This window comes from Cygnus olor, chromosome 2 (genome assembly GCF_009769625.2).
Source record: "Cygnus olor isolate bCygOlo1 chromosome 2, bCygOlo1.pri.v2, whole genome shotgun sequence".
In the NCBI taxonomy this organism is placed as follows: domain Eukaryota; kingdom Metazoa; phylum Chordata; class Aves; order Anseriformes; family Anatidae; genus Cygnus; species Cygnus olor.
In genome coordinates, this window is record NC_049170.1 from 52,909,220 (window position 1) to 52,932,555 (window position 23,336).

General features: G+C 42.6%; 2 protein-coding genes across 3 annotated transcripts in view; one reads left to right on the forward strand and one right to left on the reverse strand.

Moving 5' to 3' along the window:
- RNF182 (ring finger protein 182) overlaps window positions 1-22,510 on the reverse strand; it is a 78,664-nt gene extending 56,154 nt beyond the window's left edge. Inside the window, exons 1-2 of one of the 2 annotated variants that reach the window (XR_005816582.1) lie at window positions 22,136-22,510; window positions 2,080-6,762 (exon numbers count right to left, since the gene is read on the reverse strand). The gene's annotated coding sequence lies outside the window, so the exon portion shown is untranslated. Of the gene's footprint in view, window positions 1-2,079; window positions 6,763-22,135 lie in introns of those variants that run through there. The other variant, XM_040546389.1, reaches the window with a different exon arrangement.
- CD83 (CD83 molecule) lies at window positions 1,525-16,087 on the forward strand. Its single transcript, XM_040546391.1, has 5 exons — window positions 1,525-1,801; window positions 1,942-2,072; window positions 10,269-10,482; window positions 10,596-10,699; window positions 12,741-16,087. The coding sequence occupies exons 1-5, from the start codon at window positions 1,759-1,761 to the stop codon at window positions 12,894-12,896; spliced, it is 648 nt and encodes a 215-aa protein (XP_040402325.1). The 5' UTR covers window positions 1,525-1,758; the 3' UTR covers window positions 12,897-16,087.
- Window positions 22,511-23,336: the final 826 nt, after the last annotated feature.

Consider the following 23,336-nt stretch of genomic DNA (forward strand, 5'->3'; position numbering starts at 1 on the left):
CATCTGGTCAGGTCATTTTCAGAAAGATTACCCTGGGCTGACCCACAGCAGGGGCGGTAGCTCGCTGTGGTTTGCTCAGCATGGGTTTCCCCACAGTGGAAGGGGAGGTAGAGGAGGTTTTTGCCTCTAGCTTGGTTTGTGAAGGGTAAACATGCAGCTCTGCAGGACTGACAGAACGAGGCACTTGGGTGAATGCTGAGTGCCCTTCTCAGAGGTAGGCTTGAGGTGACTAACTCATGGGGGCAGAAGAGCCATTATTTTAGTGAAGGACAGATGTGAAATATGGAGCCCTCTTCTCTCCAAGATTTTCTTTAGCAAAAAAATCCCACCCCTCACTTCTGTCTTCTCCTCAAGGGCTCTAGTGTTTCACACAGGAGAAAGCAGCAAGGGCTCAGGATTTTCTCTCCCTCTAGAGAGATACACCGGGATTTACATTTCATTTGTACCTATCTTGTGGACTGAGGTCCTTGAAACTGGGAAACACTAACAGAAGAATAAAGCTCAGAGCCTGTTATATTTACCACGTTGCCCTGTGAAGACAGAAGCCTTAAAAATAAGTAGGCTGCTTCAGCAGTGAGGCCCCCAGTGAGATTGCTGCCTGACTTCACTCACAGAGCAGACTGGAGTTTCCCAAAGCATTACCCACCCACGGAACTCACCAGTCTGAGATGGACTTCTGCAAGCTGAGGACATCTCAAACACACATTTCCTCACAAAGCTTTCTGGAGGTGATTTTGCTTTAGGATGCCCAGCCTGATGTGTCTTCCAGGAACCTGGTTTTCAAAGGGGGCTGACCGTACATTGTCCACCCATCAAATCTAATCAAAAAGCTTGTAAATGACTACTCGCCACCTTGGTGTCAGTAGCCTAAAGATAGCAGCCAGAACTATTTTCCAAAAATAACACGTCAGCAGCTTTCAGAGTTTCACGATTTGTAAATTCTTCTGCGATCAACCTCAGACTTCCTCAAAAATTCTCCAGGGGGAAACAGCTCTTACAGATCACAAGTAAAGGACTTTTTTTTTTTTTCTTTCTTTCTTTCAGATATCAAGAGGGGATATCCAAACAGTTCCTCTGCTGGAAGCTGCCTGTTTTTCTTTTCATAAGGAAATTTTTCAGTATATAAGTTGGAATTATGTCACTCTAGCTGCCCCTGTTTGTTTTTACAGTGACAGAATACACTGGAAGAGATGCTTCTGCTAAATCATGAGTACCTACGTGAATGCTGTAAGCTCCCGATTAGCCCTAAGAGTCGAGTCACAGTGCCCTCCTGGTGTTATGAGCTGAGGGTTTACATGTGGTTTCAGAAATGCCACCGCATATGGCCAACCTTTGCACAAACACTCTCCTGTTAGACACACATAAAAAAGACTGAGAGGGGATTTCAGGAGGCTGGCATTTCACCAGTCAAGAGGGAGGTTCTTCCAGTGCCAATTTTTGGTGCCCTTCACGCCGACACACAGCACCCCATGATCAACAATATCTCTGTTGAGATCAACGCAGGAGGGGGGGTGCTACCAGTGCAGGCGGTTAGAGAAATGGGAGGGACCCGACTGATGTGATGGGAGGAGCACTGGCTCCTACACGTAGGGATTTTCCCTGTGACATGGGGCACCTCGAGATAAGTTCTGTGGGGGATTCCCCAGCCCGTCTCCAGAAATATCACTCTCGAAGCAGTAGCAGTTTCACTCTGCTCTCACAGTCCATCCTGTGAAGAGGCACAGTGCTGCTGCTCTCTAATTTGAAGCAACAAAAGCCATGCCTACAGCAGCCTACGCTCTGCTCATCACCCTGTGCAATGGTAAGTGGGGAGCATCACACTTTTCATCATGTTTTTTCTTCTTTTTTTCCACACTTATTCTGTGGGGTTATGTTTTGGGACGACGGGAAGCATTACATAGGCAATCACTTTTAAATGCAATGTGTACCTGTGCTTTGCAGTGTGGTGCTTGGTCCATGGGGCTGCTGTAGCTGGCCCAGATGTTGCTGTGAGATGTGCTGAAGAAGCGCTGCTGCCCTGTAAAGTTCTTCAGGACTCCTTGATCACCTACCAGACAGTGTCTTGGTACAAAGTAAGAAAAATCCTAAGTTACTTGAGCGGTCTGCTTCGCTTTCCTACCTGATACTGGCTTCTCTTGTACAAAATGGGTTATTTTATGAAGTGGCATCCTCCTGTCAGTGCAGCAGAGATAAGGCAGCAATGAGAGCATTTGAGCTGATCACGGGGAACAGGAGTTTTCCATGTCATTGTAGACAGACTGAGCGTGATCCTTGAACTGCTCCTGGCCTGCTTTTCTGTCTAACTATTGCTAGCCTGCAGGGATCAGAATTCAGGGGATGTCCCATGTACAGCCTGCCAAATACGACTCCAAAGAGGAGTCTTTCCAGGATTTTTCTTGAAACCTTACAACATTATTGATATTGTCGCTTGGTTAATCTTCCCCCAAACAGGAGATTATTTTTTTCTTTGCAATGGAAGAACTAAACAAATAACTGCATTTCTTTAGAAAGATTTAGCTAGTTGGTATGGACATAATGGAAGAAAATGCAGAACGTAGACAGACAGCAAGAAATTCTCAGTTATCCGCTTGTAGTCACAAAGTAAAAGTCACATCTCAGCTGCCCTGGCTCAGAATCTCCATCTCCAATGCACGAGTACCCTGCTTGCCATTTATTTGTGGGAGAGCTACAAGGATCCATCGGCTAATGAGCAGAAAGCACTGTTTACCAATTTCAAGATGAAATTTCAAACTAATTTGTCCACTGGTTGAACAAGCCGTAGCTGACTTGCTGCACAGCACTGTGTGCTTGCATCTCAGTGCATAGTTTCAGTTTACAGTGTGCCAAATTAGCACGCAAAAAGGATAGCTTTGCTGTGTCCCATTCCTCACTCCCAGCCATGCATTCCTGCTGCTTACTGTGGGCTAGCCCTGGTGGTCCTCTGGTTGCCCGCTAATCCAGCTCGTTGTTGATTGTTGTAATAGTGGAAGATCTATTTGGGAATTTAAAATGTTGTAGTTACAGAGTTAAGTTATTTTCCCATCTGATGGGAGAGCAGTGGAAGGGAGGAAGGGGGAAATTATCCCCTCCCCCCCCCCAGTAAATAAATAAGCTCTGTCATTAGGTGGGGATTCTGTGGCTGCAACTTGCAATGCATCTGAATTTCAGTGTTGTTACAACAATAAGCAGCAGCCTAACAACTAGATGATACCTGCAACCCAAAGGTGCCTACCTCTGTCAGATCTGTTACAAACAAGTGTTGATGAGCCCCTCAGCAACTGCAGCATCTACCGTCTCCTTTTTCCAAGATGCTGGGTTCAAAGCAGGTGAGAGACATAGAGGAGGGGATCTTTGGTTGAAAATCACTGTGGAAGCTGGGGCAGACGTCAATTTATTCTTGCTTGCCTTCTGCTTCAAAGTCTGGGTAAGGATGTGTATTTTCCATACCTCTCTGCTTGCCCCAGTTTGGCTGTGTGCTGTTGTCCCCATCCCAGACTTCACAAGGAGGTTAGAGGAAAGACAGGGTTTGACTATGCTACCCAACACAGAATTAATCTTTTATTTAAAAAACAACAACTGAAGGAATAATCAATAAACACCACATTTACCCCCAAAGGGCTAATTAAAAGGTAATTCTGACAAATAGTACGAAATTTCAGACTGTAAAGTTCAAACAGCTGTTAGGGTAAATCTTTTGTATGAGGTCACTTTGAACTGTGCAGTAAATGCAAGCAATTAACCTTTGCTCCTGCTGCTTTAAAAAAATTATGGTGACAGCATTACGGTGCTGCACATGCAGCTGTTTGCACAGGGTGAATACGTGGTGAAAAAAAAACACTTTTTCCCCACTGGCACCTATGCATGCTCCAATCAATTCAGAGATACTTTTAAATAGCTTTATATGGTATGCTTAAAAAAAAAAAGAACAACAGACTGCCATTTTAAAGTACCTGCTTTTTCAGTTCTGTGTGAAGGAGTTAATACTCTGGTGTCAAAATCTGGCTGAAAGTAAAAAGGAAGCTTTACATTTAACAGTTCCTTTGCTGTTGCTAACACCACGTACTGCAAATAGGCATGTATGTGTTTAACCTGTCAAACGCCCAGTATTCTTGGAGCCAGCAGGATTATTTGTAGGCACAAAATCAAGCGTGTGAGTAATCCTGTGCAGAATTAGGATCAAAGTCAGTCAAGCTCAGACAAAATGATTGTTACTTCGAAATATTTAAAGTAAGCATGCCTAGCGCACCGAGAAGGTAGAGAACCCAGTCCTCCTCCTCCTTCTCCTCCAGCCTGCTGCAGGTCTCACCCCATTCACTAAGTGGCCTTGAGAAAATTAGTGAGAAACTTCTCATAACAATGGTGCCCACCAAGGGTGGCCCATTCTTAGGGGCATGGAGCAACCTGTGTGCCATAAAACTATCAGCATTGCAGACATTTGCCAACTGAGAAATGAAAACTAGGGCATTTTTGCATAAGCACACAGGCATTGGCAATTGCATGTGGAAATACTGGTTTGAATGTCTATGGCCCATCTATGAAACAAGAATCTGGGCAATGAAACTTTAGCTAGCTTTCTGCCTCACAGGGCTATTGGAAACTGAACAGTTTCTCTTTGTATAGTACATTGAAAATGAGAACCACTTCATAAAAATATGTAATTATCACTTTATATCCAGTTCGAAAACCAAGTTGAAACACACAAATGAAGTCCCAGTGGATATTTAGCTATGTTGCTCATGTAATACTCAGAACAGTCTTAATTTAAAACATTTTGAGGAAGAGGATAGAAGGCTGTACTACAGTGGAGAGAAGTCTGTTAACTTCATAACACTTCCCCGAAAAATATAAAATTGTGGCAGAGTTAGAGGGGGAAGTCATATTACAAAATGAAAAGAAACTTTATAGATGCTTAACGTTAATCTCACCTTCCTTCAAAGGAAATTACTTTTGCAAAAATGTGCATAGTTATTATCTATTAGCATAGGTAAATAGTTGCTAAATTACTTCAATCTATTTTGTAACATACCCAAAGAAACACAGTCAAACTCAGACATCCATCCAGCTTCAAGTGGCTCCTACATGTTCATGATTTAGGCAGGAAGAGAGCAGTGGAAGTGATTTCATGACCAAAACATTTCTGTTGCCTGACTTGAGCTACGGCATCCTACACAATAGAAAGGCTGTTTGCATGAGTCAGAGGGCTTTTCCAGAAGGGCTGGCTAATGCGGCACATGCAGTTCCTTCACTGCTGCTTTGGGTTTGGGTTTGTTTTGTTGTTGTTGTTTTCCTCTAAAGCACAGGCAGAATTCACTCACATGCACCCAAAACTTATATCAATTTTAGAGAAAAAAACTTTTTTTCCTTCAAATTTGACGCTCATATCTCTACATGACACCATATAGGAACCATATGGATGCACCTTCAGCGCTAATCAAATGTGAAAGTGCTTTTGTGCTGCAAAATGTACCTATTAAGTGGTTTCAGCTCAGTTGCAATTCATTATATGTTGGCTATCAGGCATTGCCAGAATTCTAGATATTTTACTTTCAGAAAATAAATTCCTTCTGGCTGCATATAGAGTTTTTAGATCTCTTTAGCAGTCAGAAATTTCAACTTGGCCTTTATTCATGGTAAATTTTAAACAAAACCATTTTTACAATCATCCCACCCTCAGAAAAAAAAAAAAAAAAAGATTTCTGTTAATACATTCCACCTTTAAACTTGCATCAGTTTTGGGCCTGGACCATTTTGCTTCAAATAAAAATTTGCTTTTATGGGAAAAGTGGATTGTATTGGCAGTTTGATTTACCTGGGAGCCAAATAGCCACCTTAATCTGGGAAAAGTGTGATGAGAAAAGGTGTTTAATGAGAGCAGAGACATGAATTGACTTAAAAACAGCTTGCTTTCACACATACGTGTTAAAATTAAGTTTTAATTGATTAGTTGGGTGCAAGTGCTACAGCATGGGTGAACTGCCTTTGTTTAGTGGCAAATCTTGGATGCATTATTCTACTTATTTCTCAGAATTCATCCAGTCAGAAAACAGAAATATATCAGCTCAGCAGTATTTTCAGTCATACCTATCCCATTTTAATATCCACAGTATCACCACTCTTAACCAATACTTTCCAGGCCAGGAGAAACTTACAGGAATCAGTCAACTGGCTAGAGAACACGTATAAGAAAATCATAACCTCTTTAGACCAAATGTTTCCAAGCTTTTGGGAAGTGGAAAATCTTTCCGTTAAACTCACAAAAATAAGCCAACTAGAGAAGGCTTCTCAGTTCCGTGTCCAGTTGTGTTTTGAATAAGTCCAAGGATGGAGACTCCAAAACCTGTGCCAGTTCCACCACCCTTACAGTAAAAAATGGCTTTCTTATGTTGAAGTTGAATGTCCTGAGATTCAATTTATGCCCATTGCCTCTTGTCCTGTCATTGAAGGCCACTGAGAAGATTCTGGCTCTGGTTTCTTATCCTCCCCTCTCCCCCTCAAGGGGTATTGATACATAGCAGGATGCCTCAAACCTTGTCTCCTCCGGGTTGAACAGTCCCCACTCTCTTAGCTTCAGTTTGTACATCAGATACTCCAAGTCCTTAATTAACTTTGAGGCCCTTTGCTGAACCTGCTCCAGCATGTCCTAGGGTGGCCCAGGAGGCTGTTCGCCTTCTTTGCCACAAGGGCTCATCACTGGCTCCTGGTCACCTTGGTGGCCACCAGGACTCTCAGGTCTTAATTCTGGTCCCTGCTTGCTTCCGGCCCCTGTATATGTGACAAAAACAAAACAACAGAAAAACCCCACATAAACTTGCATTTCTTTTTCTCTGTTTAATGTTCTCAATGCAAATAAACAGAGTGATAGTGCCTGCCTACAGGTCCTCGCTTCCCAGAGAAACTTGTGCTTCAGTCGTCCCCAGCAGCCAACGTGATTTTGAGACTCTTTCAATGCAAATAGGTTCAGTAGTGTTCCTGTGGGCCCCCACGTCTCATGATTTGCCTTTTGGATTTTGGTAAAGCCACTAACAACGAAGGTGGCAGCAGGAAAAGACTAACTCCCCTTCCTCCTGCTGGAGGTGGTGAGCAGGGGGAGGCAGCGTGCTGCGGCTTGCTCGCCAGCACAGCAGAAGGAAAATAAAACACAGACGTAGGCAGAAAGCATTTTGTCACTGATTAAAGGAGGGGATGGTCCCTACACAAATGGATTGCTGTCACCAACAGCATTCGCTTCGATCCCTCTGAGCCTGTGGGGAACGAATCGGGTGAAACCCCTAGAAATTACCTCCGGCTGTTCCTTCACCTGGAGGAGACTTGGCATGAATTGGTGCTGGGTGTTCATAGGGACCTGAGCTGGGAAATGATCTGTCTGTAATTTACAAGTAATTTACAGGGGGTGGCAAACACAGTGGCATTTTTGTAATTTTAATTTGGTTTGGGGAAAAAGTAAGCTTGAATAGAGCAAGACGCAGGCTGCTGAATGCTTCTAGAACTTCCTTTTAAATGACTGAGCCATCCTGTGCAAACTTGCTCAGATGTTTCCTTTCTACTTGTGGAATTTAAAAGGGGAGGGCTTGATGCTTTTTGATGAGATAGCAGGAGATGAGACTGAAATGGAGAAAAGCTTGGTTCAAGTGTCAGAGCAAGGATTGCTGTGACCTTTGAGTAGGGACGGATGCGCTGCATGTAGAGGCTGGGAAGATGCCACCAGATGTCTCTGTAGCCTCAGAAATGTAAGGGAGGCTGCAGGGCACATGGTCAACACCAGGCCTGCTTGCCTTTGCTCCCCACTAAAGGGGAGATCTAATGGAGAACAAGCAGCACACAAACCCAGAATTAAACCTGCACTCATGAACCCCTCCTCCTCCATCCCGACGGCAAAGGTTTGTGAACATCCCCATCCAGGTCACTCCTGATTTCTCCCCAAGTGAGGGAGCCAGATTAGGCCACACAGTAACTCTGTCTTCTATTTTGGGGAAAGGCATGTAGTTCACGCAGCCCTGAGAACGGTGCTTTGCCTTACACAGAGGGAATCCTTCTGGCTTGCCTGTCCCCATGGTGCTGTCACAGTACTTGTGACTGTAATTATGCTTAAACTGAGCTCCTCAAAAAGCTTTGGAGGTAATAATCAAATCTCAGTGCCCCCATAAAAATAAGGAAGATAAATAATATACCAAAATCTCACTGGGAGTAAGTGCACGGTCAGGCGTAGGATATGTGGACTTTGTTTACCTGTCCCTTATACCAGCAGTGGTGATTACAATTGCATACAGAAAGATCAAAGTGTTTTCTGATTCCCAAGTCTCAGCCACAAGAAATCACTGTGTCATTTACCACCCAGGACAGCAATTATTCAAGCTATCAGTGATTTTTTTTTTAATAAAACAAAAAAAGAAAACAAACCAACAAACAAAAACCCAGGGCAGCCAGGCTGGTTCTCCTTATTGCCCTATGGGCAGTTTTATATTTCAGTGAGGAAGGGGATGGTAAAGGAAGTGAGAGTGGTGAAAATTAGATCTGAGGGAGGTCAACTCTATCCACTTAACTGCTATTGACCCACTTGTAACCAGAGCTGAACCCAGCCCATGCACTAGGATTGCTCTGGCTGCGGCTCTGACAATGTGCAGGGCCTGAAGATATTTCAGTCCCTGTAACAAAATGAAGTCCTGACAGCCTGAAAACCACCATAGGTACTGCTTGTCTCTTAGCTGCTTGGGGTTGAGCATAATAAGAAATAGAAGCTGGCGTAAATTTACGGGGGGATTAAGAGGAAGAAGGTACTTTCTTCCCTCTTGCTGTATATAGTGTGGAAAGTCCCAGGGAATTACTGCTCCTTGTTTCAGTTGATGTGCTTAAAAAAAAAAAAAAAAAAAAAAAGAAAAAAACACAAAACTTTCTGAGAAAGAACCTTAACAATCAGGAAAATCTTGTGCTTTTGTCCAATTCCCCAGTTCCTGAAAAGTTCCCCGACTTGTAGCTTATATTACACCACTTTTGGTTTTCAAAGAACAAAAAAATATGACAGAGCATCAGGCCCATATTTCTCTCCAGATTCCCAAGTATGCTTTCCTCGTGCAAACACAAGAAAGAGAAACCAGATACTCCTAGCCCTGTGTTAATTTTAATAACTTGCAGTGTAACAGTTATACCCTGATGCAGTAGCTATACCGGCAGTAAGTAAGCACTGACATGCAACCCAAAAATATGTCTATTAAAATAAAATAATAAATAATAATAAAAAATCTTTGGCTTATGTTAGTTATAGGTTTGGCTGAAAAGCTGAGCCTTGGACTGTATGAGCTAGCTCTGGCTCTGCTGGTCCACAGAAAGCCTGAATTCATTACCAGGAAACCTTCACAGAGGGCAGGCTGCCTCAAATCCCAGGGAGCAGCATCAATGAATAAGAATGGACATGGGCTAATTCAAACCCTTCTCCCATCTTTCAAATCAAGTTAGGGATTCCTCTCTACTTTGTGGTTCCCAGCCAATTGTCATTTTCAGTGCATCCTATTGCCCTGCAGTACAAGCTGTTCTGGGAATACGCTTCATTCCTCCAGCAGCCTCTCAGCAACGCCAAGGAATGTAGCTCTTCTGGTTACAATTAAGAAATTCAACATACAAATGCTCCCAAAGCACACCAAAAACCTGCTTGTGACCTTCACGCAACTGCATCCAAAGGAGTCAAAGCAATTTGTGCTCTGTGGTTCCAACAAAGAGCTGAGGGGAGAGGAGCACTCCCACCCCTCTGGAGAGGCGCCGTGGTTTCAGGGGCCAGGGTCACAAAAGCCAGTGTAAAGCAACGCAAACCCCAGGCCTGCACTCCCTGCCACGCTCTCCTGGAGAAGCCTGGTCCCTAAAGCCACCGCTCACAGCTGGGTAGGCGGCCTCCTGCTGCTGCAGCTCCCTCCCTGTGGGCTGTCTTTCCCTCCTGGAACCATTCTGGGGCCTCTGCTCAGAGTCTTTGAGAGCAAGTTTCTACCACTGCCTTTCACCACGTTGCTTCTCGGCCAGCATTTTGTCCAAGTGAGGCAGATTAAGAATAGTTCTGCAAGTGTTCTTAAGCACTCACTTTCTTAAATGCAGTGTTTATTTAAGCAAAAAAAAAATCAAATACTTTTTGGTTGGAATGTGAATGTATTGAATGCTTTTGAGCTTCTTTCCCCACCTCGCTTCAGCCTCTGCATTTTCAGTCATAAGCCAGCTTTAAAACCCTTTCTCCTAAAGCTCAGGATGACGTGGTTGCCCAAGACAAGAAACATATTTGTGTTTTCCAGATGGCTGGAGATGGTGACGGAGTAGCATGGAAAATCCTTGATGTGGAATCTCATTATCCGAAAGGACTTGGAGGGTCCCTGGAGCTCACCAATGACACCTTTTCGCTGAGGATCAGAAACGCTACCAGCCAAAACAGTGGCACATACAAATGCACTTGGGGGGAACAGGGAGGAGAACACAATCTAAGTGGCACCGTCACACTAAAAGTAACAGGTATAGTTACGGTTCTTGACTGATTCATAGTCTGCGTGGTGTTTCACAAAGACAACGGTTCAAAAATATTTTACAGACACCAGAACAGTGTAACACCTTATTTTACATTTTAGGTTGCCCTGGAATAGAAGACGAAAAACTGAAAAAATATAAAGCTGAGCTTTTCATGCTGACTTGCCTCGGGATTTTTTACTTGCTGCTCATCTTTTTTACCTGTGTAAGTAATTCTCTTTGTCACAAATGTACCAACCAACCCAAACCACCAGAAATGCCCCGCTTGTTTTCTCTGCTCGCACCACCTTAACAAAGCCAGACAGAAGTTGGCCATCATACTTAATTTATGACCATATCCTTTAAATACTCACACAGTATTTTCGAGGCTAGACAGAAACTCAGGTGCACAAGTAACACAGGATGGAGTCCCAAAGAGATAAAACATTTCACTCCACCCTAAGCTAACTTAAAACAGACAGTTATTTTCCTGTACCCTGCTGCTCATTTCTGCTTCCAGTTACTCCAAGCGCAAGTTGTTCTCTAGTTTAAGAGCTAAGAGTTCAACAGCCTTTCTGGTTTGGTACTTGGGAGCAGAATTTGCACAGACAGAGGCACAGATGTCTGGGATCCTCTCCCCACCTATGACACTGCTTTGTGTGACAACCTAGTGAACAAATTCAAGTCCACCTATTTTTTGCTTCAGCTCCTACACCTAAAATAGTGACAATCCCATGTCAGATGGGCATTTTTTAATCAAGTTCTTTGTTCTTAAACTTTTATTTAAGATCTTTCAGGGAGAATTAATCTGGAATTTAAATTAACATTACAAGCAAAGGCAACCATTAATAGTTCAGCAAAGCATGCCATCCATTTCCTTAGATTCACTTGGCAAAAAGCTGATAAGTGTACTGAACAGAAAAGCACCAGTGTAGAATCATCAGAGGAATACATTGCAACATAAATACCCATTCCTTCTCTGAGGAAGTTTTATCTCTACCCTTAGGTCTTACTGGTAGTTCTGGAGAAGGTTAGGAGAAGATGGATTATGGAATGCTAGCTCACAGAAGCAAACCCATGCCCTGTCTGTGATAACAGGGAAGTCCCCCCATTGTGCACAAAGCCCGACAGGCCTGTGGTTTCTGACTTAGGGGCATCATGTGCCTCGGGTTTCAGTGCAGTGCAAAGACTAGCTACATCTCTAAACAATGGGCTTGTTCTGCCTTCCCCTTCTTCTGGAATTGCTATGAGATGGAGTTACAGGTAGGCGTTATTAAAAGCAAAACAACACCAACATTTTGGGAGGCCAAATTTAACTTTTGTTGCCTATTTCATATTTGTCTTATTGTTTTGTTCATCAGCAGATGAATCATAACTGTTGATTGGAGAATATCTAATTAGCTGCAGCTAAATGTAGCTTTTCATGTACCTTCAGGGAGCAATTAAATTTATGCCTGTCTCCTTTTTAGATTGACAATCCTGCCAGTAATTTGTGCCATTCAGACTAAAGTTTGACAAGATAAATCTTGTAGGAATTTGTTAGGATGAAAGTATGAAAGCAAGGATATCACTCAGAAAAAGACAGATGCCTCAGTTCTGCTCAGTGTCCTGAAAGAATTTCAGATCTCTAAAGAAATCTCCCATTCCCATAGATAAAAAAAAGTCCAGTTTTAGTGGTGCCATTAAAAAAAAAAAGCAGAGCCATATCAGAAGATAAGCATTCTGATGGGATTACCTGTAACTTACTCTTGGGTGAGAGTCCATTCTCAGGTATCAACATAGCTTTCATCAATGTTTAATATTGCTCTGTTCTCACAAAGGAGCTTCATTATTTAAAACATTTGTTAAGTTCTTACAGGTTACCTTGTCCTCCCTGTGCCTGATCTCCACTAAATTCAAAAGTGGCATTAAGTTTAAGATTGGTAGCAGGACTCGGGCTTCACCTTGACAACTTGATGAAAACACTTTGGAGACAGGCCTGTATTGAGGACAGGTGCAAACACACTTAATGCAAAACCTATTCGTTTAAAAATATGAATTAAATAGAAATTGCCCTCTGTGACTAAGGGTTTTGCCCTATAAAGCTCACTCACTGCACAAGAAACAACAGCTTTTCTTTATAGCGGGTGCTTCTGTTGACAAATAAATTTAAAAGGTGTAATGAGCTATGGTTAGCAAGGAGAAAAAGCAAATTTTTTGAACTTTGAAAATTTTGTGTTTCACAGGAACTCTAAATTTTAAGCTTTCTTTTCTGATTTTTGTTCTAGACATGCCTAAGAAAAGAGAGTATGTCTCCCAGTTATAAGATCAGCAAAGATGAGAAACACATGCTCACCCTCATCAACGTACAAGAAATGAAAACTTTCCAGGTTTTAAACGGTGACAGCATACGCAAAAACGGGGTTACTTCAAGCTCTGTCTAAGTTGATGTTGTTGACGGCACCGTGGACTCATCGGTAAAATATGACGTGAGATGGGTAGCTGGGTGGTACGGAGAGGAGAGAAACAATGACGTACGGCCTCTTCAGGACTGCCTGATGGTACGGGTAACCCATCAGTTATGTGCTTGTGCTGGACAAGCCTTCAAAAAGCACTGGTATGCACTACAGTAACTTTTGGTGCTAGGTGGCTAACAAATGCCATTACAGCTACTCAATGGTATCATGATGCTGTTAAAGAAGCTGGTATCAACCTTTCTCACTCTGCCATGCAGCCCTCTTGTTCTGAGCAAGATGGACTACTCCTGTGATATGAGGACCAGGTTGTAGGGACACCATGGCAGTGCAAAGCCTGGGTATTAGGCCTGCCAGTGAACTAATAGTCCTGCAAAGGCAAACACCACAGCTGCTGCAGTATTTTCAGAAAAGCTAAGTGTGCAGGGCTTTCTCTGTTCCGCACTACGAGACTGATCCTGGGAGGAGTTCCTTTACTGCAAATGAGATGCGACTTGTACGACATTCAACTGTGGTGAAGAGGTAGCTTCGTGCTGTTGTCCTGAATGATTCAAATCAACATGCATTTTTAAATCTTGGAGTGACAGACAGGCTGAAGCATAGGAAGGGAGAAAATATTCTAGGAATCTTTTTGGACTGAGAGGAACTTTTTATCTCTGCAAGAGCAGGGATGCACTTGCATAATGGGTCCATCAGTCGTTTCCTAGAGACATCTCTAGATAGGTTAATCCATAGGGAGCTTCAAGAAGACTGTTAACCTTAAGGAAACAAAAATAAGAGGGACGCAGCATGTGATGTTCAGGATACACAAAGACAACTTTGTGGTTTATAAAATAAGAAGCCAAATACATGAAATGAAGCCTATGTCAGTCAAATTACACCAGTGGTGACCAAATTCACGGCTTGGAGGAAATCAACCATGAGTATCTTTGGGATGATTTGGGTCAGCCACGAGACGCAGGAAGAGAAGATGGGGCAAATGAACTCCAGATTTTGGTACTGACAGTGTGTAGTTTATGTGAAACAAGGCTATGAGAGAAGCTGAACTCAGACACGCAATATAAGGGAGAGGAGACTTAATCTTTTGGGCTGAGGAAGACGAGACATTTTGGAGACTGAAATCAAGTAACCCTACTTCCTGTGCTGCCAGTGCAGAAGGCCAAGCAAGAAGGATTGAGAGTGACAGTGGGTGTTTATGCCACCACATGAGAATTTGTGCCAAAACATCAGAATTTGCAGACACACGAGAACACAATACCTTCTACAAAACAAACCAACCAAGAAAACAAAAACCCTTTGAAAGCTAAACTGCAGCTCTGGGATTTTTTTTTTTATTGCAGTTTGGAATTCCTGGCTGTGACAAAGAGGCTCTTTCTATAATATTTCAACTAATTTTGAAGTGTTGATAGGAGGAAAGCACTGTGCATCACTAAGTAGCTTCTCTGTGGGAGGGGTAGATGTGTCTACGTTGATGGAGTCCAAGGAGCTCCTGACCAGAAGAATGGTTACAAGGGATATGCAATTTACTTAGGGCATGGTGAATTAATGTCACATTTGCTTTTTTATAATCAATTTTTACATATAAATGTGTGTAACGTACTTGAAATAAAAATTCAGAGGTAACCTACCATTTGTTTTTTCTGTGCGCCACATATGGCAAATAATCCCAGCAATACTCCGTATCAATTGCATTTTATTTTACAACCAACTTAATTACATCAAATAATGTAGACGCCTGATCCAGCCTCTTCTGTGGGAGATGGCATGCATGTGTGAATAATTGATTAAGCAATGGATAATTTTATGCATTTCTAAGGAATTAAGATCATTTGAATTTTCCTCAAAATTTCACTTTCTTTCAAAAGTACATTCAAAAACACCTGTCCCCTTCTGACAGGCAAGACATTAGGACTGTGTTCACTTTTTGACATGGGTCACCATCATGGATGACCTGCACGTTTAGATGGCAATAATACGAGCTGAATTGTGGATGTGTAATAATCCCCTAACTAATGTAGGTAATTCATGATTCTCCATGTGGCCAGAAATGTATAATGCCTGACAACCAGCTTTTTTACTCTTTTTTTTTTTTTTCTTTTTATTTATTTATTTATTTTTAGGACAGTGGACAAGGGGAAAGAAGAGGTAATTCACTTGAAAGAGGCTGATAATAGTTGTTTCAGCAACAAAGGCTGAAACACTTTTAAAATTATTTCTACAGATGTATAAATAGCATCAGATCAGATAGGACTGAATGAAAAATGAGACTTTGTGTAAACAACTATGCCCCCCCTCTTTTTATTTTTTTTTTTCCTGAGCCAAACTGTCTGCAATACAGAAGATTGGGCCTGAGGCTAAACACTGGGAGTCAAATTTCAGACTCAGAAGTTTCAGGCTGGTTGATTCTGAAGATTTGCTGTAGGCCCAGCTGTGCTGAAGAAGTGATTATGTTCAAGGCCACTTAAATGTGTTAAAAGAGTTTAGAAAGAATAAGCAGTGATAAAGCCTTATGCTTGACTGAATCACAGAGCTGGAAAGAAACAGGCAGCTTCCTAAAGTGGTGAAGGTGCCTGGACATCTGGGATGTAGAGAAACTGTTAATGAATGTAAATGAAACAATGAATGTAAAGAAACTAATAAAACTATTAATAATGAGAACCAGACACCTGAAAGATAAAAGCTAGTATATTAGAGGGGCTTCAGCACTAACACACACACACACACAAGAACCCAAATGCCATGCCTTGGCTGACAGTCTTACAGAGTCAGCTACACATTTCTCAGCATTCTGTCTCAGAAGAGATGTTCTTTTCCTTGTAATGTGGACCTGTGAAGCTAAATAGCCTATTTCAAACTTACTGCCCCAGCTAGCCCAGCACACACGGGCATGAGCACATGCACATATTTTTCAGACTTTTAACACCCCAGTATGGCACATCTGTCTGTTGCACAATCTAGAGGCTGTTTTGATTATACAAAATAATTGCTTTCTTGGACAGAAACATTTGTTTTCTTCACCACCACTCTTCTTATTGATGCCTTTAGTTTTGTAGATACTATATTAACATACGTGCATGCTAGAACCATTCTTTGTACTACTTTCTTACAATACTCTTTAGATCAGGAAAAGATCTTCAGTTGATCTCAATAAGCCCATGAGGTGGGAAATGCCATGATCTTTGTTTTTATAAATAAAAGCTAAAGACACCTGGAAATCAGAATGCTTACGAAGCTCTGAAGCACCAAGGGTCAGAATCCAGAAGCGATCTGAGATTGCTTGACTCTCCTGTGAGTGCCTTAGCCACAGAAGCTTTCTTGTTAATATTTCTGCCTGGTTTTATACCTTTTTCATTGATTTTATTATTCCCCACCCCCACCCCATAACCTGTATTTTTGTATTGTTTTGTCCAAAGGTGAACCATCTGCATTCAAAGATAACAATAAGCATTATGCGTAAAATTACACATACCAAGCTAGTTTGTATGCCTGTGATTAAGGAATATGTAGAGAAACAGTGCACCACATGGGGAAATTTGCCCAAAGAGAAATTGCATCAGCCGCACACTGAACCTAAATGAATATACAAAATGCCAATGAGGGAAAGCTAAAGGACGTAATCCACAAAACGCTGGGTATAAGAATTATAGCCCTTAGCTAAGCCTGATTTGTGTGGCTGGCACTTACACAGCAGATAACCTAGGCTGACAGTGACCTTGAGCACTGCCACATTATTATTTGTGGTGAAGGCTGCACAGTTTTCCACCTATTTCTCCTGAGCAGGAGCTACAAGCGGGCTTGTGCTCAACCACGTGTGCCAAAGCAGTCCTTGGTACATGCCTGTGAACAGTACAGAGAGCATGGCGCTTTCTACATCTGAATGTCTCTGTCCCTCCTTTTTTTTCCTGAGACAGCTTTGGAGAGCATAAAGATCATCTCCCTGGTGCCCATGGTCCCTCTGCTTCCCCATCCCAGCGCGGAGCTGAGCAGCAGAGCTGCACAGGCAGGGTCTTGCTCCAAGTCTATTGAGCAGCCGAGGGTGTTCAGCAACCTTCCCAACCAACATGGCTGCACTTCGGGACCTGTGATTGATTTTTGTCATCCCTATACATGAAGACAACAACTCTACATCGTGCTACAGCTACGTAGTTAAAGGTAAAGTGAGGGTGCTTTCCCCCACATCTCCTTTTCAAGTGAGCATCAGCAAAACCCGAACTCTTAGTTATTTGTAGAACAGTCTACTGGGGAGGTTAAAGAGTTACAAACAAATGCAATATCAAGGTTTTTTGGTTAACAGTCTGTTCCCTCTCATTTCCCTGCCAAGACCTGTGTTTGCAGTTCTCAGCTTTTCGCTGACTACAGCTGATATTATTTCTGTGTAAGGCTGTGGGAAGAGTGCTGCTGGACCTCCAGAGCAATCACGTAAATCCTGAAAAATCCACCAAGGGAATGGGTGGTGGCGAGCCTGACACGGGTTGCTGCAAGGAGTGGTGGGTCTTCTGAAGACTACATCTTACATCCAAGCCCTGCAAGTCTTCCCACCCTTTGATGGAGAAAGCCAAGATAGATGTGCATCTTTCATGCCATAAGTGGACGTCCTCTGCTGATTTTAAGCCTTCACTCTGTTACAATGCTTCCAGACAGATGTTACAGACAGTGCAAAATAAAACAAGTAGCCCACGGACAAGATTGAAGGCGAGGGGCAACGACTAAGAGGAGAGACAGGTCCTGAGGGAAGCACAGATTGCAAAAACCCGGCACAAACTTGGGATTTACTCTCTGCAGGTTTTCAGCTGCCTCTGTGAAGGGAGTATAAATACACTATAACATTTTTGTTTGTTTTTTAAACTTTTGGATGGCGTGCCTCAGTTTACCTACCTACAAGTGTGAGAGAATGAGTTGAAGTGTTGTCTCGTGCAAGGGGCAGGGAAACTGGCAATACTTACACCTTGTTGTCTACCTGGAGATGAAGGGAAGTTTATTCCCACGTTGTCTTTCAGGTGAGAAGACAGGAGGTCTGAAAAGCTGCATGTCACATGAAGGAAAAAAGGTCCTGCTGATCAGAGAAACCGGAATAATGGAAACTCATAAGAATAAAAGGCAGGAGTGTCTGCAAATGCTGGGGTCTAGAACAAGCACCTGCAAAATAAATGTGTGACAGTTTCCACCCACTCCCTTTTGCTATTTTCATCCCATATGAATTCCAGCTCTGCCAATTCACTCTCACATCTGTTCTCAGACTTGGTATCAACACCAATTTAATCACATTCTTTCCATCTACTGAGCTGTTAGTGCAGGTTTACGTGCAAGCCAGGAGAAATTAACCCTCTGCCTTTGTTAGCCCCAGATAGCTCTCCTCCCTTGCAATGTGGCTGCTGGTGGGGTTGAGGAGGGCAACTGAGCTGGTGGGGAAGCTCCAGCTCCCCTGATCGGTCAGTGTGCTGAGCACAGCACTGCTCAGATGTGTCTCATACAGGCTGTGCAGTCTCCATCCCTGAAGGTTTTAAAAGCCTAAGTGGATGAAGCCCTGAGCTACCTGGGCAGCACCACAGCTAACCCTGCTTTGAGCAGGAGGTTGGACTAGAGACTCCTGACATCTCCTCCCACCTCAGTTATTCCATAGGTCTATACTATTCATGGTCAGAGGACCATTATTCATCACTACTTTGGGAGATTTCCATCATGTATAGACCACTCCAAGACATCTGCTCGCTGCCACTAATGACTAAAGGTATCTCAAAGTTGTGTAGACTACAGTACAAAGAATAGCTGCAAGATAGGAAAATGAACAATGGACAATTTTGTGCCTCAAAAAAGGACAATGAACCCTTGTCCATCAGTTAAAAACAAGTGAATAAAAATGTAGGTTAAAAATGCAGTATTGGTTGCAATAAACTTGATTTTTAAACTCCACCTCTTTGCTCAAGGACAAACATACAAGAAGAAAAGGGACACTAGCAGAGGCACCTCTCTGTATTCTGTCTTTTTTCAATATGAAATACTCTTTTTGGTAGCCCTTGCAGAAATTCAGTCTCCAACATCTCTGCAATTCAATTTTGCAGGAGTTCATAACATGTAACACTTAATAAAGACATTTTTTCCTGCATCCCATCCCTAGATTTCAGAGCTGTACAATAGCAATGGGCAAGAGGCTACAAACATATGCACTGGTTTATGCAACCAGGCGATTGCTGAGCCACACCAGTTTTTACATGTGGATAAGAAAGCCCACAACCTGTGGCTCAACTGTGGTGAGTGAGCCTTCTGCTCACAAGCCAAGGACACTTTCCCTACGCTTGTGGTGCTCTACATGGCCTTTGTCCTCATAGACATTTGTGCTCAGAGACTGCAGCCTAGTGGAGCAGCGCAGCAGGAGGTCACTGATGGAGCGGGACACAAACTGCTCTCATCTTTCTCCGTACTGCCTCACACAGCTCCCATCCTATATGAACACCTGCTAAGTGTGCAGAGCAGTATCTACAAGCAAATCAGGTTGATGGACCCTTTGTCCTACTTACTATAGAAATACAGTGGAGGGAATCCAGGCAGTTGTGACCATCTCACTACCTTCTGCTTAAAAGGAGGCTAAGACACTGGTTGAAGTACTCCTTCCCTTGGAAAACAAAAAAAAAACCACAACTCTCCCTCTCCACACAAGAAAAGCATCAGCAAAGAAGACATGAAGCACTCCTACAACATTTACCACCTTTCCTAAAAAACAGAGTATGGCAAAGTTTGCAGTGACCCTTGAAGAAGAGTGTCTCTTAATTCATGCTTCCTGTCACCTAAACAGGTGTCAAATCTCCTGGGTTTGTCTTCTCACAGCTTCTTTCCATTTCACTTCATCTTAACAGCTGTAAACGTCTCTGGCAAATTATGCTAGTACATTTCCATTAACATTAGTAAAAGAAAAAAAAGTCAACTCTGCTGACAACAATTGTCAGTGTATGAAGATTAATCTTTATACAGCACGCAGAGCGAGAGTCTGTTCTACATCTTCCAGCACAGCCCATACCTTGATTCTTTTCAACAATCACCTTCATGTGAGAGTTGCCGTATTTTAGCACCGATATGTTCACACCACTATTCTCTCAGGCTTCACAATTCATGTTGTGGTTGGCAAATTATTTCTCTTCCAACTCGCAGCACAGAAGACAAATGAAGTTACCCAAATTCCTAGGAAGCGAAATACGGCTTTGTTCCATTTTTGCAGCAATACTCACTGGCTCAGCTTATTTATGGCTAGTAGCACGGAAAGAGTTAAAGCTTTTGCTGTATTAGATAGCAACACACGACCAAACATGCAGGAGGCCTACCCTGACATAGGCGCGATGGCATGGCAAGCATTAAAGCTCTGTGTATGGTAAATTAGGGCTTTGAAAACCACCTCAGTTGGGAGCAATTTTGGTAAATTTTTAAACATGTATTACCAACTCTCCTTCTCCTCCCCCTTCAAAACAGTCTTTTAGGATTGGTCACTTTGGAAAAAAAAAAATAAAGTGTTGACACTTGACATACTCGATCCATCCATAAACGTAAACATGCCTGAACTGCAGTGGGATTTTTCTTTTACTAAAGAGCATGTGGAAGCAATTACCTGAATGTAAATGTGATAAAGAATGGATGAAATGCAAACCAAATGATGCCTTATTACTTAATATAAAGAGACTGTTCTGCGAGATCAAAGTTGTGCAGCACAAAATGTAATGGGCTTCACTAGAGAGAAAGGCTTCAGAGATTTGTTTAAAACATGGCTGCATTTTAATGAAATGCTAAGTAGACAAAATTGGGATAGGTTTAAGGAGTTTACCAGAACCTGACCTATGGTCTTCAATAACATCTTTTCTCTCCTCCTGCCTTCTCCCACTCCATGCAGTTCCCAGATGCTGCAAGCACAGCAACAAGAAACTTTCCTGGCTTCATCATAGTAGGGGATGCGAACCCCCCTGTGGAGGGGGGCATCCCCCGGTGACCGCTCTGTGTCCAGGCACTGCCTCAGCACATATTTGTCCTTTGAATCACTAGAAATGAGGAAAAGCAGTGAGATAACTTCTCCCAGAAATAAAAGAACTGAAGCAGAGAAGAAACCTAGAGGGTCATTTCCAAAGGTTTTCCTACATTATACCATTTAATAAAATAAATTCCCATCAAGAGCCTTTTAGAGAATAATCTCTACCACCTTCTCCAGCATTACTTTTACTCCCAGTCACTTTGTAGTTATTTATCTTTTTCAAAAGCTGTATGAAACAGGCAAGGAGAAGGGATACTGGGAAAATGGTGTGGTGGTTTCTGCAAAACTCCACCACAACAGCGGAACTTGTCCTCTTGGCCTTCCCTCCCATGCCCCTCCCTGCCAGGGAGCTGCTGTTTATTGCTTTAGCCCAGCTGTTGTTTCCGATCATGTAGATTGGGCCATCATCTTTGTCAGAAGTCCACAGAGTACATAGCACAATGATTGATAATGCTTGGTCCTAGCAGAATATAAATCAATAAGCAATAAAGTTATGCATCCAAGTCACGCTTTGGGAAAGTGACCTGACATTGGACTGTAAGCATTAATTAAAAAAAAAAAAAAAAAAGTATTAAGCTAGGAACATTGGGTCTAGATTTACTGAAAGGATTAAAAAATAATGCAAGTTAAAAAGAGCATGCACAGAATTAATGCTTCCTATCTCCCAAAGCATTAGCTCTTTCAAAGAAATTCTAAATGTTAAACTCCTGAAGGGACTACTTTCTTCTGTTTTTCAGTTACACACAATAGTAAGGACCATTTTGTGAATGAGTCTCATGCTTACACCTCCAATAAAACCACAGTACTGCTAATTTAACAAGCTTGTAAAGAAAACACTGATCATAACAAAATCATGATTGAATCAGACATTTTCCTTTCTCGTCAGTTACAAACTGTTAAGCATTGTTATTAAAAACTCATTGTCATGCATTATTTTTGCAGCAGTCACAGAGTTCAAAGAAGCTTAGGGAGCAAACATGGAACATACACTCCGTGTCAAAGGACACAGAGTTTAAGGTGGTTTTGATCCTGTGAACACTAATTCTTTCATTTTAGATTGGTTGTTCATGGGAATAAATATCAAAATGATACCAAGCACGTGCACGGTCAGAACATAATTAGATGTGAGCATGACAGGTTGCAAGACAAAAGAAAAGGGAGAAAAGAAAATGGAAAAATACAGCAATAGAGTACAGCTCACCTGGGTGAGTTACGTGCTCATCCTGATGCTCCGGCAGATTTTCTGGTTTCCCTTCTTCCCGGTTTGCCTGGGGCTAGAAGCAGCAGAGGGCTGGGAAAAATGGAATGGGGTAACTGGGCCAGGGCTGAACCAGCAGAGCAGTTCAGGGTAACAGTGGCATGGCAGACTATCAGCTGAGAGACTTCCCCTCTTACAGCAGCAATCCAGCTTTCAAACACAGCCTTACATTTTTTAAGTGCTTATTCGCCCCATCCCACCATTGTTCACACCCCACAGGAAAGTTAACTTAGAACCAGACAAATGCAGGGCTTGGGGCTGCTCTCCCTCCAGCAGCTGAGCACCTCATCATCCTCCGCAACGCGAAGAGGGTTGGGCCGTCTCCCACAGGAGACTGAAAGTTGGTCAGCAGCTCCTCATTACCTTATTATCTTCATTATGTGGGGGGAATGGTCAAGGCAGAATAATTTGATAGTATGTGGGTCATACGCTTGGAAGCTCATTTTGTACATTCAGAGCATCAGCAGTCCATTATTTCACGGACTACTCATTTTTAAAAATAAAACCTGTTACCACTGCCACACAAGCTAACTCTGAGAGACACAGCTGGTCCAAAGCACCCCACATGAACACCCTTGTAACAGCACAGTCCAGTCTCTCCCTCACTATGGTGCTGTATAAAAGTGGATTTTTTTTTTTTAATTTTGGCATTTTTGTTATTTTCTCTAAGCTTTATTTATTTATTTATTTCTGAGATAATGATTGGGCTGTGAGGTTTTTTTTGCTCTTCTAAAACTTTTCTAGGAATCTCACACACATGGCAGTGCTCTCAGTGAAAGGGTAAGATGCTAGCTGTGGGGATGGACTTCAATTTAGGATGCTTGCTACATGCTTGGTGGATTTGTACTATTTTAGGTATATTCTAATTATTTTCTAGGGCAGGACAGATCCCTTGCTAAACAAGCCCATACAAACAGAGCCGCTTTTGTTGTGCAATCCCCCTTCCACTTGCAATGATACAAACGTGTCTTCCTGTGGGATTAATTCACGCCTTCAAATTCATAATGCCAGAGCCTACTCTGTGCCTGCAACACCCAGTAGCGGCGTTGATTTCACACAGCTGTAACTGTGAGCAGAAACCGGCCTTTGAATTTCTGATGTGTGCAGATGGGCAAGGGGACCAGGGCTGGACAGCGCTCTGGAG

Coding starts and splice junctions, on each gene's coding strand:
- CD83 (XM_040546391.1), top strand. CDS start 1,759: ATGCCTACAGCAGCCTACGCTCTGCTCATCACCCTGTGCAATG. Junction 2,073..10,268: donor AGACAGTGTCTTGGTACAAA/GTAAGAAAAATC, acceptor TGTGTTTTCCAG/ATGGCTGGAGATGGTGACGG. Junction 10,700..12,740: donor TGCTCATCTTTTTTACCTGT/GTAAGTAATTCT, acceptor TTTTTGTTCTAG/ACATGCCTAAGAAAAGAGAG.